This window comes from Elephas maximus, chromosome 17 (assembly GCF_024166365.1).
Source record: "Elephas maximus indicus isolate mEleMax1 chromosome 17, mEleMax1 primary haplotype, whole genome shotgun sequence".
NCBI lineage: Eukaryota > Metazoa > Chordata > Mammalia > Proboscidea > Elephantidae > Elephas > Elephas maximus.
In genome coordinates this window covers 18,316,532-18,331,639 of record NC_064835.1, presented here as the reverse complement: position 1 = coordinate 18,331,639, position 15,108 = coordinate 18,316,532, and the positions used below count along the sequence as shown (strand labels likewise).

The 15,108-nt window shown below is 38.7% G+C and overlaps 1 protein-coding gene across 1 annotated transcript; it reads right to left on the bottom strand.

The window, feature by feature from the left end:
- Positions 1-11,399: 11,399 nt before the first annotated feature.
- Positions 11,400-12,335, bottom strand: LOC126061012 (olfactory receptor 145-like). The gene has a single exon (XM_049857404.1). It carries the CDS (start codon positions 12,333-12,335, stop codon positions 11,400-11,402), a length of 936 nt encoding a protein of 311 aa, XP_049713361.1.
- Positions 12,336-15,108: the final 2,773 nt, after the last annotated feature.

Genomic DNA, 15,108 nt, shown 5'->3' with positions numbered 1-15,108 from the left:
CCATCTAGTTCTACTGGTCTCAAGGTAGGGGAGGCAGTGGGTCATGGAGACAACTAGTCCTGTAGTCCAGTTCCTTCTCTGATTCTTAGGTTTCATTCTTTCTCTTTTTCTTCGGAAGAATACAGGTTGACAGTTGTATCTTAGATGGCAAGGAATAAACTTTTAAGATTCTAGACACTACTCGCTGGACTAGAAGGTCATAATGTATTATAAACTCTAACAACTATATTATGTCAATTGACTGAATTGTTCCATGAGGCCTTGACTCTAAGTCTTCAAAGCAAGAAAACTAATCCTGTGAGGTGATTAGTTATGTCTAAGAAGTATCAGCATCTGGAGCCCCTGTTTGTTTTATTATATATATATTTTTTGATTATTTTTGTTGCAAAATTCATCTTTTTCCTTGTGTACAAGTTAGTAGGTTTCAATAACATTAGTTAAGCTGAGCAAACTTCACTACCTTTGGTGCCACCATCCCATCACCATAAACGGGAAGTGACTACTACCTAGAGAATGACTCCCCTTTTTCCCCCACCCATCCAACCCTGGTAACCACCAATCAACATTGGCCTTTTTATATTTACCTATTTTGTCATTTCATAAAAGTGAAATCATACAATATTTGTCCTTTCGTGATTGACTTATTTCACTCAGCATAATGACCTCCAGTTTCATCCACTTTGCAAGATGATTCAAGAACTCATTTTTCTTTACTGCTGAGTAGTATTCTATTGTATGTATGTGCCATGTTTTGTTTATCCATTCATCCATTTATGGGCACTTAGGGGGTTTCCATGCTTTTGTTATTGTGAATAGTGCTGCAATGAACATAGACTTGGATACGTCTGTTCCTGTCAGTTCTATTAGATCTCTAGATTTTATACAAAGGAGTGGAATTGCAGATCATACAGTAGGTCTATTTTTCATTTTTTGAGCAACAGCCATATTGCATTCCACAGCAATCGTGCCATTCCACATTCCCACCAGCAGTGGATAAGGGCCCCAATTTCCCCGTAGCCTCACCAACATTTTTTGTTTGTTTGTTCGTTTTAATCACTGCCATTTTAGCAGGTGTGTGGTGGTTTCTCATTTTAGTTTTGATTTGCATCTGTCTAATGGCTATTGACCATAGCATCTTTTCATGTGTTTGTTGGCTGCTCAAATATCATTTTTGGTTAAGTGTCCATGTCCTTTTGCCCATTCTTTGATTGAGTTATTTGTCTTTTTGTTGTTAAGTTGTAGTTTTATATAAATGTATAGCTATACATATATGGAAACGCTGGTGGTATAGTGGTTAAATGTTACAGCTGCTAACCAAAAGGTTGGCAGTTCAAATCCACCAGGTGCTTCTTAGAAACTCTATGGGGCAGTTCTACTCTGTCCTATGGAGTCGCTATGAGCCGGGATCGACTTGACGGCTTAGAACCTTATCAGCTGTATTGTTCCTGAGGATGTTTTCCTAGTCTGTAGTTTGTCTTTTTACTGTTTTAATACGGTCTTTTGTTGAGAATACGTGTTTAATTTTTATGAGGTCCCAGTTTTCTGAATTGTCTTTTTTATTTTTTTGTGCTTTAAGTGAAAGTTTACAAATCAAGTCAGACTCTCATACAAAAATTTATAAACACCTTGCTATGTACTGCTAATTGGTCTCCCCCTAATGAGACAGCACATGCCTTCCCTCTGCTCCCTCTTTTCATGTCCATTTGGCCAGCTTCTGGCCCCCTCTCATCTCCCATTCAGACAGGAGATGCCAACATAGTCTCATGTGTCTACTTGATCCAAGAAGCTCATTCTTCCCCGGTCTTATTTTCTATCCCACAGTCCAGTCCAATCTCTGTCTGAAGAGTTGGTTTCGGGAATGGTTCCTGTCTTGGGCTAACAGAGTGTAAGGACCATGACCACTGGGGTACTTCCAGTCTCAGTCAGACCATTAAGTCTGGTCTTTTTACAAGAACTTGGGGTCTGCATCCCACTGCTTTCCTGCTCCCTCAGAGGTTCTGTTTTGTTCCGTCAGCGCAGTATCTCTTGTAGCTGGGCACCATCTAGTTCTTCTGGTCTCTGCTTTATGTGGACCTTTTTGCCTCTTTGGCTCATAATTACATTGTGCCTTTGGTGTTCTTCATTCTCCTTTGCTCCAGGTAGGTTGAGACCAATTGATACATCTTACACGCCTGCTTGCTAGCATTTAAGATGCCAGATGCCACTCTCCAAAGTGGAATGAAGAGTGATTTCCTAACAGATTTTATTATGCCAATTAACTTATATGTCTCCTGAAACCATGGTCCCCAAGTCCCTGCCCCTGCTGCACTGGCCTTTGAGCCATTCAGTTTATTCAGGAAACTTCTTTCCTTTTGGTTTAGTACAGTTGTGCTGACCTCTTCTGTATTGTGTGTTGTCTTTCGCTTCACCTAAAATAGTTCTTATCTATTATCTAATTAGTGACAACCCTCTCCCTTCCTCCCTTCCTCCCCGCCTCATAACTGTCAGAGGATATTCTCTTCTCTGTTTAAACTATTTCTCGAGTTCTTATAATAGGAGTCTTATACAATATTTGTCCTTTTACGACTAAATTCACTCAGCATAATGCCTTCCAGATTCCTCCATGTTATAAAATGTTTCATGAATTCATCGCAGTTCTTTATTGTTGCATAATATTCCATTGTGTGAATATACCATAATTTATTTATCCATTCATCTGTTGATGAGCACCTTGGTTGCTTCCATCTTTTTGCTATTGTAAACAGTGATTCAATGAACATGGGTGTGCATATATCTGTTCGTGTAAAGGCTCTTATTTCTCTAGGATATATTCCAAGGAGTGGGATTGCTGGATTGTATGGTAGTTCTATTTCTAGTTTTTTAAGGAAGCACCAAATCCATTTCCAAAGTGGTTGTGCCATTTTAAATTCCCACCAGAGGTGTATAAGTGTTCCAGTCTCTCCACAACCTCTCCAACATTTATTTTTTTGTATTTTTTGGATTAATGCCAGCCTTGTTGGAGTGAGATGGAATCTCATTGTAGTTTTGATTTGCATTTCTCCAATGGCTAAAGATCGTAAGCGTTTCCTCATGTATCTGTTAGCTACCCGAATGCCTTCTTTAGTGTCTGTTCATATCCTTTGCCCATTTTTTAATTGGGCTATTTGTCTTTTCATACTTGAGTTTTTGCAGTATAATGTAGATTTTAGAGATCAGGCTCTTATCGGAACTGTCATAGCTAAAAACTTTTCCCCAGTCTGGAGGTAATCTTTGTACTCTTTTGGTGAAGCCTTTGGATGAACATAGGTGCTTGATTTTTTGGAGCTCCCAGTTATCTGGTTGCTCTTCTGCACTGTTAGTAATGTTTTATATACTGTTTATGCCATGTATTAAGGTTCCTAGTGTTGTCCCTATTTTTTTTCCACCATCTTTATCATTTTAGATTTTATATTAAGGTCTTTGATCCATTTTGAGTTAGTTTTTGTGCATGGAGTGAGGTATGGGTCTTGTTTCATTTTTTTGCAGATGGATACCCAGTTATGCCAGCACCATTTGTTGAAGAGACTGTCTTTTACCCATTTAACTGTTTGGGGGCCTTTGTCAAATAATAGCTGCTCATATGTGGATGGATTTATGTCTGGATTCTCAGTTCTGTTCCATTGGTCTATGTGCCTGTTGTTGTACCAGTACCAGGCTGTTGTGACTACTGTGGCAGTGTAACAGGTTCTAAAATCAGGTAGAGTGAGGCCTCCCACTTTGTTCTTCTTTTTCAGTAAGGCTTTACTTATCTGGGGCCTCTTTCCCTTCCATATGAAGTTGGTGATTTGTTTCTCCATCTCATTAAAAAATGTCATTGGAATTTGCATCAGAATTGCATTACATCTATAGATTGCTTTTGGTAGAGTAGACATTTTTACAATGTTAAGTCTTCCTATCCATGAGCGAGGTATGTTTTTCCACTTATGTAGGTCTCTTTTGGTTTCTTGCTGTACTGTCTTGTAGTTTTCTATGTACAGGTCTTTTACACCTCTGTTAAGATTTATTCCTAAGTATTTTATCTTCTTAGGGGCTACTGTAAATAGTGTTGATTTGGTGATTACCTCTTTGCTGATTTTCTTGTAGGTGTAGAGGAATCCAAGTGATTTTGGTATGCTTATCTTTTATCCTCATGCTCTGCTGAACTCTTCTATTAGTTTCAGTAATTTTCTTGAGGATTCTTTAGGGTTTTCCATGTATAAGGTCATGTCATCTGCAAAAAGAGATACTTTTACTTCTTACTTACCATCTGGATGTGCTTTATTTCTTTATCTAGCCTAATTGCTCTGGCTAGGACCTCCAGCACAATGTTGAAAGAGAGCAGTGATAAAACATATCTTTGTGTGGTTCCCAATCTCAAGGGGAATGCTTTCAGACTCTCCATTTAGGACGATTTTTTTGGCTGTTGGCTTTGTATAAATGCCCTTTATTATGTTGAGGAATTTTCCTTCTATTCCTATCTTGCTGAGAGTTTTTTTCATGAATGGGTGTTGGACTTTGTCAAATGCCTTTTCTGCATCAGTTGATAAAATCATGTGGTTCTTGTCTTTTGTTTTATTTATATGATGGATTACATTAATTGTTTTTCTAATGTTGAACCATCCCTGCATACCTGGTATGAATCCCACTTGGTCATGGTGAATTATTTTTTTGATATGTTGTTGAATTCTATTGGCTAGAATTTTGTTGAGGATTTTTGCATCTAAGTTCATGACAGATATAGGTCTGAATTTTTCTTTTTTGTGTGTGGTGTCTTTACCCGGTTTTGGCATCAGGGTTATGCTGGGTACATAGAATGAGTTTGGGAGCATTCCGTCCTTTCCTATGCTCTGAAATAGCTTTAGTAGTTGTGGTGTTAACCTGAAAGTTTGGTAGAACTCTACAGTGAAGCCTTCTGAGCCTGGGCTTTTCTTTCTTTTTTTTTGTGGGGAGTTTTTTGGTTACCTTTTTAAGTTCTTTTGTTATGGGTGTATTAAATTTTTCTACCTCTGTTTGTGTTAGGTTAGTAGGTAGTGTGTTTCTAGGAATTCATCTATTTCTTATAGGTTTTAAAATTCATTAGAGTACAATTTTTTGTAGTAATCTGAATTCTTTTTATTTCAGTTGGGTCTGTTGTAATATCACCCATCTCATTTCTTATTCAGGTTATTTGCTTCCTCAACAGTTTTTCTTTTGTCAGTTTGGCCAACGGCTTATTAATTTTGTTAATTGTTTCAAAGAACCAGCTTTTGGTCTTATTACCTCTGTCAATTGTTGTTTTCTGTTTCACTTAATTCTGCTCTAATTTTTATTATTTGCTTTCTTCTGGTGTCTGAGGGTTTCTTTTGTTTCTCTCTTTCTATTTGTTCTAGTTATAGGGATATTTCTTTGATTTTGGCACTTCTTTTTTTATGTATGCATTTATTGATATAAATTGACCTCCGAGCACTGCATTTGCTGTGTCCCAAAGGTTCTGATAGGAAGTGTTTTCATTCTCATTGGAGTCTATGAATTTCTTTATTCCATCTACGACCCAGTCATTTTTAAGCAGGGTATTGTTCAGTTTCCAAGTGATTGATTTCTTTTCCCTGGATATTCTGTTATTGATTTCTACTTTTATTGCATTATGGTCAGAGAAGATGCTTTGTTATATTTCAATGTTTAGGATTCTGCTAAGGCTTGCTTTATGAACTAATATGTGGTCTATTCTAGAGAATGTTCCATGTGCACTAGAAACGAAAGTATAGTTGGTTGCTGTTGGGTGGAGTGTTCTGTATATGTCTATGAGGTCAAGCTTGTTGATTGTGGCATTTAGTTCTTCTGTGTCTTTATTCAGCTTCTTTCTGGAAGTCCTGTCCTCCACTGAAAGTGGTATGTTGAATTTTCCTACTATAATTGTGGAGCTGTCTATCTCACTTTTCAATGCTGTTACAGTTTGTTTTATGTATTTTGGAGCCCTGTCATTGGGTGCATAAATATTTAATATGGTTATATCTTCCTGGTATATTGTCCATTTAAACATTGTACATTGTCCTTCCTTGTGCTTTATGGTGGATTTAACTTTAAAGTCTACTTTCTTGGAAATTAATATTGCCACTCCTGTTCTATTTTGATTGTTGTTTGCTTGATATATTTTTTTCCATCCTTTGCTTTTTCGTTTGCGTGTGTCTCTAAATCTAAGTTGTGTCTCTTGTTGGCAGCCACTCTGTCTTTATTGGTGCATTTAATCTATTTACATTCAGCATATTTTTTTATGAGTTTAGTGCTGTCATTTTGATGTCTTTTTTTGTATTTTGTTGACAGTTTCTCTTTCCCACTTATTTTTTTTGCGCTTAGTTTATATATTGTCTTTTCCTCTTATTCATTGTTGTTGATTTTGTTCCTGCTTAGTCTCTATTTTTTTCTTGTATTTTATTTTGATGAGCAGGATAGTTAGACTCCTTTGTGGTTACCTTAATATTTCCCCCTATTTTTCTAAGTTTAAACTTAACTTTCATTTCTTTCTATTGCCTTTTCTTCCTCTCCATATGAAAGATCTATGACTACATTTCTTAATCCCTCTTTATTGTTTTAATGTTTTCTCCTTTTGCATAATAACGTTGCTGTTTCCCTGTTGTGAGCTTTTTTATTTTGATTTATTTTTGTGATTTCCCTGTCTGGGTTGACATCTGATTGCTCTGTCCAGTGTTCTAGTCTTTAGTTGATTCCTGATATTATTGGTCTTCTAACTCAAGAACTCCCTTTAGTATTTCTTGTACTTTTGGTTTGATTTTTGCAAATTCCCTAAATTTCTGTTTATCTGGAAATGTCTTAATTTCACCTTCATAGTTGAGAGACAGTTTTGCTGGATATATGATTCTTGGCTGGCATTTTTTTCCCTTCAATGATTTATATAAGTCATCCCATTGCCTTTTTGCCCACAGGATTTCTGTTGAAAAGACTAGTCCAAGCTTAGTCTTATTGACTCTCCCTTGTAGGTGACTTTTCGTTTATCCCTACCTGCTCTTAAAATTCTGTCTTTATCTTTGGTTTTGGCAAGTTTGGTTATAAAATGTCTTGGTGACTTTCTTTTAGAATCTACTTTATGTGGAGTGCAATGAGCATCTTGGATAGAAATCTTCTCATCTTTCATGATATCAGGGAAGTTCTCTGCCAACAAATCTTCAACAATTATCTCTGTATTTTCTGTTATCCCTCCCTGTTCTGATACTCCAGTCACTCATAGGTTATTTCTCTTGATAGAGTCCCACATGATTTTTAAGGTTTCTTCACTTTTTTAATTCTTTTATCTGGTTTTTCTTCAAATATATTGGTGCCAAGTGCTTTATCTTCAAACTCACTAATTCTGCCTTCCACTTGCTCAATTCTGCTCCTCTGACTTTCTATAGAGTTGTCTTATTCTGTAATTTTATTGTTAATCTTCTGAATTCCTAATTGCTGTCTCTCTATGGGTTCTTGCAGCTTATTTCATTTTTCATAATGTTCTTAAATAACCTTTTTAATTTCTTCAATTACTTTATCTGTGTGTTCCTTGGCTTGTTCTGAGTATTGCTTGATCTGCTGCCTAATTTCACTCCTGATGTCTTGAAGAGCTTTGTATATCAATCTTTTGAATTCTGCATCCAGTAATTCCAGGAAGGCAGCTTCATCCAGAAGATCAGTGATTCTTTGTGTTGTGAGCTTGTTGAGGTGATGATCATGGTCTGTTTCTTTATGTGACTTGCTATTGATTCTTTTCTCTGAGCCAAGTATAAGTTATTGTATTAGTTCATTTTATGTTTGCTTACTGTATCCTAGCTTCTTGCTTTGTTTTGTTTTGGTATACCCCTATGGATTGCTTGAGTGAGCCAGCTTGATTATTTTCCCCTTTGAAGCTCTGGTGTCCTGTCACCAGATGGCTAGAACTGCTATCATGTATATTAGTCTATGAATCCATTCACTTTTCTTGTATGTATTCAGCTCAGGTGTCCAGGTAGCTGTCATACAGTATTAGATGGGCAGAAGCGATTGATGTAGGTACCAGTATCTGGTTGCAGCAGGGGGTCATGCTTTGAATGTGTCAGGGGGCTGAGAACCATACACGAAGTGTCTCTGAGAAAGGCACGTCCCTATTCCCTAGAGCATACAAGTGGGTGGGCTCTGCAGATGGACCATGGGCACCCAATGCTTTTGTTTATAAGGACTGGGAGGTATCAGTTATCCTTGGACCCCTGTTGCGGGTCACTGGGTGACCTCAAGGAGCCACTAGTCCTCATGTCCCTGATGTGGGTAGGTGAGGAGCATATTGAATAGGCAAAGCAGTGTCAGATATCAGACACCCACCTTTTCACTGCACAGCTGAAACAGTTGCAGTCTGCCAACAAGGGCTTGTTCTCCTGAAATAGGCTCACACAATCCATGCAGGGGGGAAAGTTATTCAAAGTCAACAGACCCTTTATGCCTGGACAGGGGCCACTTCTGTCTTTAGCTCCCCCAGTTAGTGGAGCTGGCAAATTATCTTCCCCCCAGTTGTGAATCTATTCCTACTCCAAGGCCGGAAGGATTGCTCCGAGTGCTCAACATGGCTATCTCAGGCCCAGGGAAATCAGCAGCCACTGAAGCTGGCTTGGGGGCTGGGAGCGTGGTAAAATATAAGCAAGCACTTAGCTTTGGTTCTGTAGGTGTGAGTAGGCTGTGCAGCTGGCTGCTTCTCCCTCAGGAAAGTGTGCCAGAACGCCACCACCAGCCTGCCTCAGCCGCTCCTAGGCATGGTGCCTGAGGGATCCTGGCAATTCAGGTCCAGCAAATCCTCTCTGCTTCTGAACCATCTCTCCCTTCCCTTGTCACTCAGTCCATATTCTAACCTTGTCTTTGATGTTCAGGGCTCCTAGCTTGTCATAAATATAATAGTTTAACTTGTGTTTTCAGGTTTTTGTTGTAAAAGGATTGCAGGAAACGTCTGGCTATTCCGCTGTCTTGGCCCCACCTTCCTAATGTTTTCATATGAATAAGCTTTTTTGAAAGTATGGATCCCTTAGCCCTGCTCACAGAAACATTCAGATCGAGTGGGTCAGTGATGGAACCAGGGGATCATAATTTTAAATGTACTGGGTATGATTCTGACATATATCCAAGTTGTGAATCACTGATTTACTCCAATATTAAGATTGTAAAAATGAAATTGAGACACAGTTATCACAAGATTTTAAGAATAGATGGAACACTGGACATTCTTCAACCAAACCCTTTATTTTGCAAGTTATTCTATACAGTGGAAAATGCAGAACTAAACCCCATTTACCCTAGTTTGAATCCCAGGCAAGTAGACTACAGTCTTCACAAAAATGGATACTATTTGAATAGATACTATTATTATTATCATTTTAGAGATGAGGTCATTGAGATCTGCAAAAGATAAATAACTTTTAAAAGTCAAACAATCAGAAAAAGGCAGAGTCAAAATTCAAACCCAAGTAGTCCAACAACAGAGACTTTGAGTTCACTCATTACTTTATTCTGCTTCTAGAAATCTGCCCTACTCTCACCTTCCTCGCCCTGACTCCTATACACAATAACTTAGATACTGTGAAAAGCACTGGAGGTATAATAGTGGAGAAGACACACTTGTGCCTACCTCACAGCACAAGTTGAACAAGGAGGAAGACAATCAGACAATTATGAGTATTAAAATTGCTATCATTTAGGCCCTTATTTTATGTCAAGCCCAATTGCTACACTCTCAGAAACAAACAAAAAATAAAATAGGAGCACCTAAACTTCAAAAGATGGGTTAGGCAGGAATTTTCCTTCAGCTGATATCCAAAATATTAACAAAAAACAAAGAGTGATAAAAACAGTAATAACAATGTACTAGTAAAAGGACGGCAAATATAACCATGGAGGAAGTAGCATTGTTCAATGATCAAAAAGCATCTTGAAAGAAAAGTCTGTTAAAGAAAACAAAGCAAGCCACCTATATACTTTAGATTATCATCAAGTAATTCCCTGACCATTTCTGCAAAGCCAAGTTGGAAAAAGTCTATAGTATTTCTTAAAGAATGAGTTTCTTAAGATGTCCTTATAATTTGAATAAATTTTTTTTTAATATTTATTAATTACTTGCGGTAAGCAGGTATTAAGTACTAGATTGAAGAGATGCAGCGGTGAACAAGATACAGTTTTTGCCCGTAGTCTACTAGGGGAGACATTTAAGGGTAAAAGGAATTTCAACTCAATAGGATCTTTCCCTCAATAAGGTAGGCATAGAGTGCTGTAAAAATATATCCAAAGGTGTGTAGCCTTGTCTTCCTGACCAGAAAGACTTCTCAGGGGTTATGGGAAACCTCATCCCTGCAATATGGGTAGATTGAGCAAGGCAAAGAAGAGCATAGATGAAGGTATTCCAGGCTGAGAGAAGAGTTTATGGAAAATTGTGCGAGGGAACAAGATCGTATTATGTTTGGAAAATTATGGGGGGTAATTTCAGTATAACTATAGCACTCGGTTCTGGGAAGAAAAGAGGGGGGAGATTAGGGACAGAAAAGTCAGGCTGGAGAGTCAAACAGGGGCAAAATATCAAGACCCTTGTTTTGCATATTATGGAATTTTGTTTTTTATCTTAAAGGCAATTAGAGTGAACGGGGTCAAGCTAGATCTTATTGAAGAATGAAAAAGCTCTCTGGTTGGATTATACAGTGTAGAGACACACCAGATGAGAAATGATAGTACCCTGGGGCAAAGCAGTGACAATAAGGATGGTAAAAAATGTCAGCCCTTAATTAGGTATGGAGGAAAAGCAAAGAAAGAAGAGTCAAGGAAGACACTGGTTTGAGGTTTGCTCAATTAGGTAGATGATGGTGTCATTTACTGTCACAGAGATCACACCAAGAGTTTGGTGGGGTAAGGTGCTGCTATGATAAGTTTAATTTTCACTTATTGAATAACAGATGCCTCTCAAGAATCCAAATTAGAATTATACTAAACATACAGGGCTGAAGTTCAGATGTGAACGCTATCTAAAGTTACCTGTGAAAGATTTATTTCCATAACCAGAATATTTAATTAACTAGTAAATCTATTTGGAAAAAAAAATTATGAAAAACTTCTTTAAAATGTAAGGGAGAAATATTGGAAAGGAAGAGAGAGGAGTGAAGAGAAGAAAAAGGAAAAAAAAAAAAAGAATGAGGAAATCAACTTCACAGCAATTAGGCCCCAATACTGTGCTACACACTCTCATTTTCACTAATTCATTCTTCTCAATAACTCCATGAAGTAATATTATGCAGAGCTTTCAACACAGACATCCTGATTCCAAATCAAATGTTCTTTCTATTATACCTCACTTCTTTCTGTATGAAGAATTCCATAGCAAGGGGAAAAGATTAAAAAGAACCCTGTCATCTTACAGTACTTAATACAGCTCCAGCTCAGGAAAATGCTTTTCTCTTGAAACTTTTCTTCAGGGCAATTTTAACCTCCCTGTTCCTGAAGCTGTATATCAGAGGATTGAGCATGGGCACCACGATGGTATAGAACACGGTGGACACTTTCCCCTGGTCCATGGACAAAACAGAAGAAGGATGGAAGTACACGAATGCCCCTGATCCAAAGAAAACACAAACAACAATTATATGTGAGCTACAAGTGCTGAAAGCCTTGGCCCTTCCTTCCCTGGAGTGAATGTGGAGAATGCTGGAGAGAATGTAAGCATAAGAGACAATGATGGTGAGGCAGGGCACAGCAACATTAAAGCCCATAATAGTGAAAACCACCAGTTCATTGATGTGAGTGCTGGTGCAGGAGAGCTCCAGGAGGGGGAGGATGTCACACATGTAGTGGTTGATTGTGTTGGCATCACAGAAGGTCAGCCTCAGCATGCATCCCGTGTGAGCCCAAGCAGCAACAAATGCTCCCACATACACAATCACAGCCAACACAGAACAGACTTGAGGGGACATGGTGACTGTGTACAGCAGGGGTTTGCAGATGGCCACATAGCGATCATAGGCCATCACTGTCAACACATAGATCTCAGCATTCACAAAAAAGCAGTAGAAAAAGAGCTGAGTCATGCATCCTGCATAGCAGATGATGTTCATCTTCAACACAAAGTTTACCAGCAGTTTTGGAGAGATGACAGAAGAGTAACAGAGATCAATGAAGGATAAATTAAAGAGGAAGTAGTACATAGGGGTATGAAGGTGAGCATTCAGCCCAATTAAAGTGATCACACCCAAGTTACCTGCCGCAGTGACAATGTAGATTCCTAGGAAGAGGAAGAAGAGGGGGAGTTGAATCTTTGAGTATTCCGTTAAACCTACAAGGATAAACTTGGTTACTAACGAACTATTTCCAGTATCCATTCTCTTCCAGTGGGATCTGTAAACACAGGAGAATAGAGTCAGAACCCACATTTCTCATGCAATCCCAAACTCATCCCCCTCCTGGAGATGAGAAGCCCAGAGACTCTTCTGGGTTTTTACCACTACAGAGAGATCAGTCAAGGAGGACAGGTACATGGAGGCTTAAACACAGCAATAGGTAATACTGGAAGAATTGGGTCAAAAGGTGAAGAAGTGATGTCTCATCTTTCCTTTGCCTCAATCTGTCACAAATGCCTTCTGTTCCTTCTCATGCTCCAACTTATTTTTGTCACTCTTTGCTCAGGAGCCCTGGTGGCAGAGTAGTTAAACATTTGACTGCTATCTGAAAGTCATGGGTTCAAACCCACTGGCCTCTCCATGGGAGAAAAGAGCTGTTGATCTGTCTCAGGAAAGATTACAGCCTAGGAAACCTTATGGGGAAGTTCTACTCTGTTTTATTGGGTAACTTTGAGTTGGAATAGACTCAATGTCACACAACAACAACAACAATCTTACTCACCAAACTTCACCTACCCTGTTCTGACCACCAGTCCATACTGGACACTGTGTAAGGTGATCATGAGCACTTTATGGCCATTGTAGTGTTAGGGAAAGTTAGAGTTAGAAGTCCTGGGGTGGCACAAACACTACAAACCAAAAGTTTGGCAGTTTGAACCCACTCAGAGTTGCCCCAGAAGAAGGGCCCAGGGATCTGCTTGTGAAAGTTCTAGTCTTGAAAACCTTATGGAGTGCAGTTCTACTCTGCACACGTGGGGTCATCATGAGTCATAACTGACTTAGTGGCAACTGGTGCTGGTTGTAGTAGAGAGTTAGGAGAATCACAGAGGCCCTCTGGTTTTCCAAAGGTACACAGCAGGGGAGTTATTAAGTCAGGAATGGATCCTGGACCTCCTTCATAGGAAATACTCTAAGAAGTGGGCTGGAGGCATTGCAAACCCTATAATCTCAGCACTACTTCTCACCTTTACTTTCCTTCCACACTAACCCTTTAATATGTTACCTTGGGATTCTCTGCACCTCAGGATCAGAGCAGAGCATAGCAGAGAGGTCCATTATTTTCCATGGCTCTGGGGTTTGAAAAGGAATATAACAAAAAGAGATTCTGTGCTCACCCTCCTCTTGCCTAAAGACATCAAAACTATATATGTGGTTTCTTCTCCACTGTTGTTCTCTAAAGAGAAATAGTTCTGCTGATGGAGAAAGTCATACTCCTGAACTAAAATCCCTCCTTTTGTGTGAAGAGGCTTGGGGCATTTATAAATCTCAGTCTTTACTTGCTCTGAGACTCAGTCAGATAAAGATCATGAATTTTAATTATAATTTTGCCCAGAGGTAATCATTACAACTACAAAATAAAGGAGGAGAAGAGACAATGTTTTCAATGTAATTACAGGTAGCATCACATAAATTATTTTGTTCTGAGCTTCACAGTCTCAGGGGCTTGATGTAGAGGCTTCCATAAAAGCCCTCCCATAATTCAAAACCTTTGGGAAAGAGAGAATTATGAAATTGTTTATACACAGTTAGAGATGGTTTTACCCTGTAGCTTTGGAGACTCAATAGTCTACTCAAAATTTCACCTCAAACAAAAACCAAAAATTCACCTAAGGGACTGCATATTCCCCCAGAGCAAATGAGATAGAAATCTTCTCTGTTTCTCCTAGTGCTTGCTTGACTTTTAGGTACAATCCATAACACACAGCTAGTGACCTATTGGAAATAACTCTCAAACATATATTGCGTGTACACGGAAACTTGCCTATAGACATTTCACCAAAGAGGATATTCAAACGGCCAAAATATACATGAAAAGATACTCAACATCTATAGTGTGCGAGAGAATTAATATATGTGTGTGTGTGTGTGTATATATATATATGAGACACCTGATACGATTTGAAGCGGCCAGTTTAAGGATTGGTTGCCTTTCCCTGTTTGTAGTTCCGTTTTCACCGTAGAGGCAGCCATCTGCTTAGAAATAGAGGAACATCTGGTAATGATGAGGTAACTGCACTGCCATGCCTCCCTGTCACATATCCGTGTAATTGCTGCACTGTAACTGATCTAAGAAAGACACATACACCCTTTTAAGCCAATTGTCTTACAGAACTGAGCCCAGGAAGCCCTGCCTTAAAATGATCTACTACCAATTGAGTAATGCCTTTCGATGATCTAACCCTGTGATTACCAATCAAGTAATGTCTTTCAATGATCTCAGTTTGTAAATACCAGTAAAGTAACATGTTTCATAGTCATCGTTCTCTTGTAAAATATCACTACTGAGTGGCCATTTTGAATTACTGGATTCCTCGGCATGGAGTTCAGTCTATTCTCAGCTTGAGCTGTCTTTTTTCTTTCAATAAATCTCTCAGTTTTACACTGATCAGAGTATAGATGTTTATGTTACCAGAGAATGGCCTCAGTTCTTGTCTTCGGTGTAGGAAAGAATTCAAACACTGAGACAGAGACAAATAGTGTCAAGTGAGCAGAGGTTTATTAGCAAACAGAGGGTTAGTAGTGAAAGTACACTGGCTAGGGAGCATCAAGTGGGCTATTCAGGTACAGAAAGAATCTGAGTGCCCTGATAGTCATTTTCTTAATGTTTTATACCCTTCTTGTCTCTTATCTTTCCCTGTTAACTTTTAACAGCCAAGACAGGGATCCCTATAGAGACTATTTCCTTGGCTTAAGGTTTAATTACCAAGTTAGGGACCTTATCAAGTTAGGGAACTTTATCAAGTTAGGGATCCCT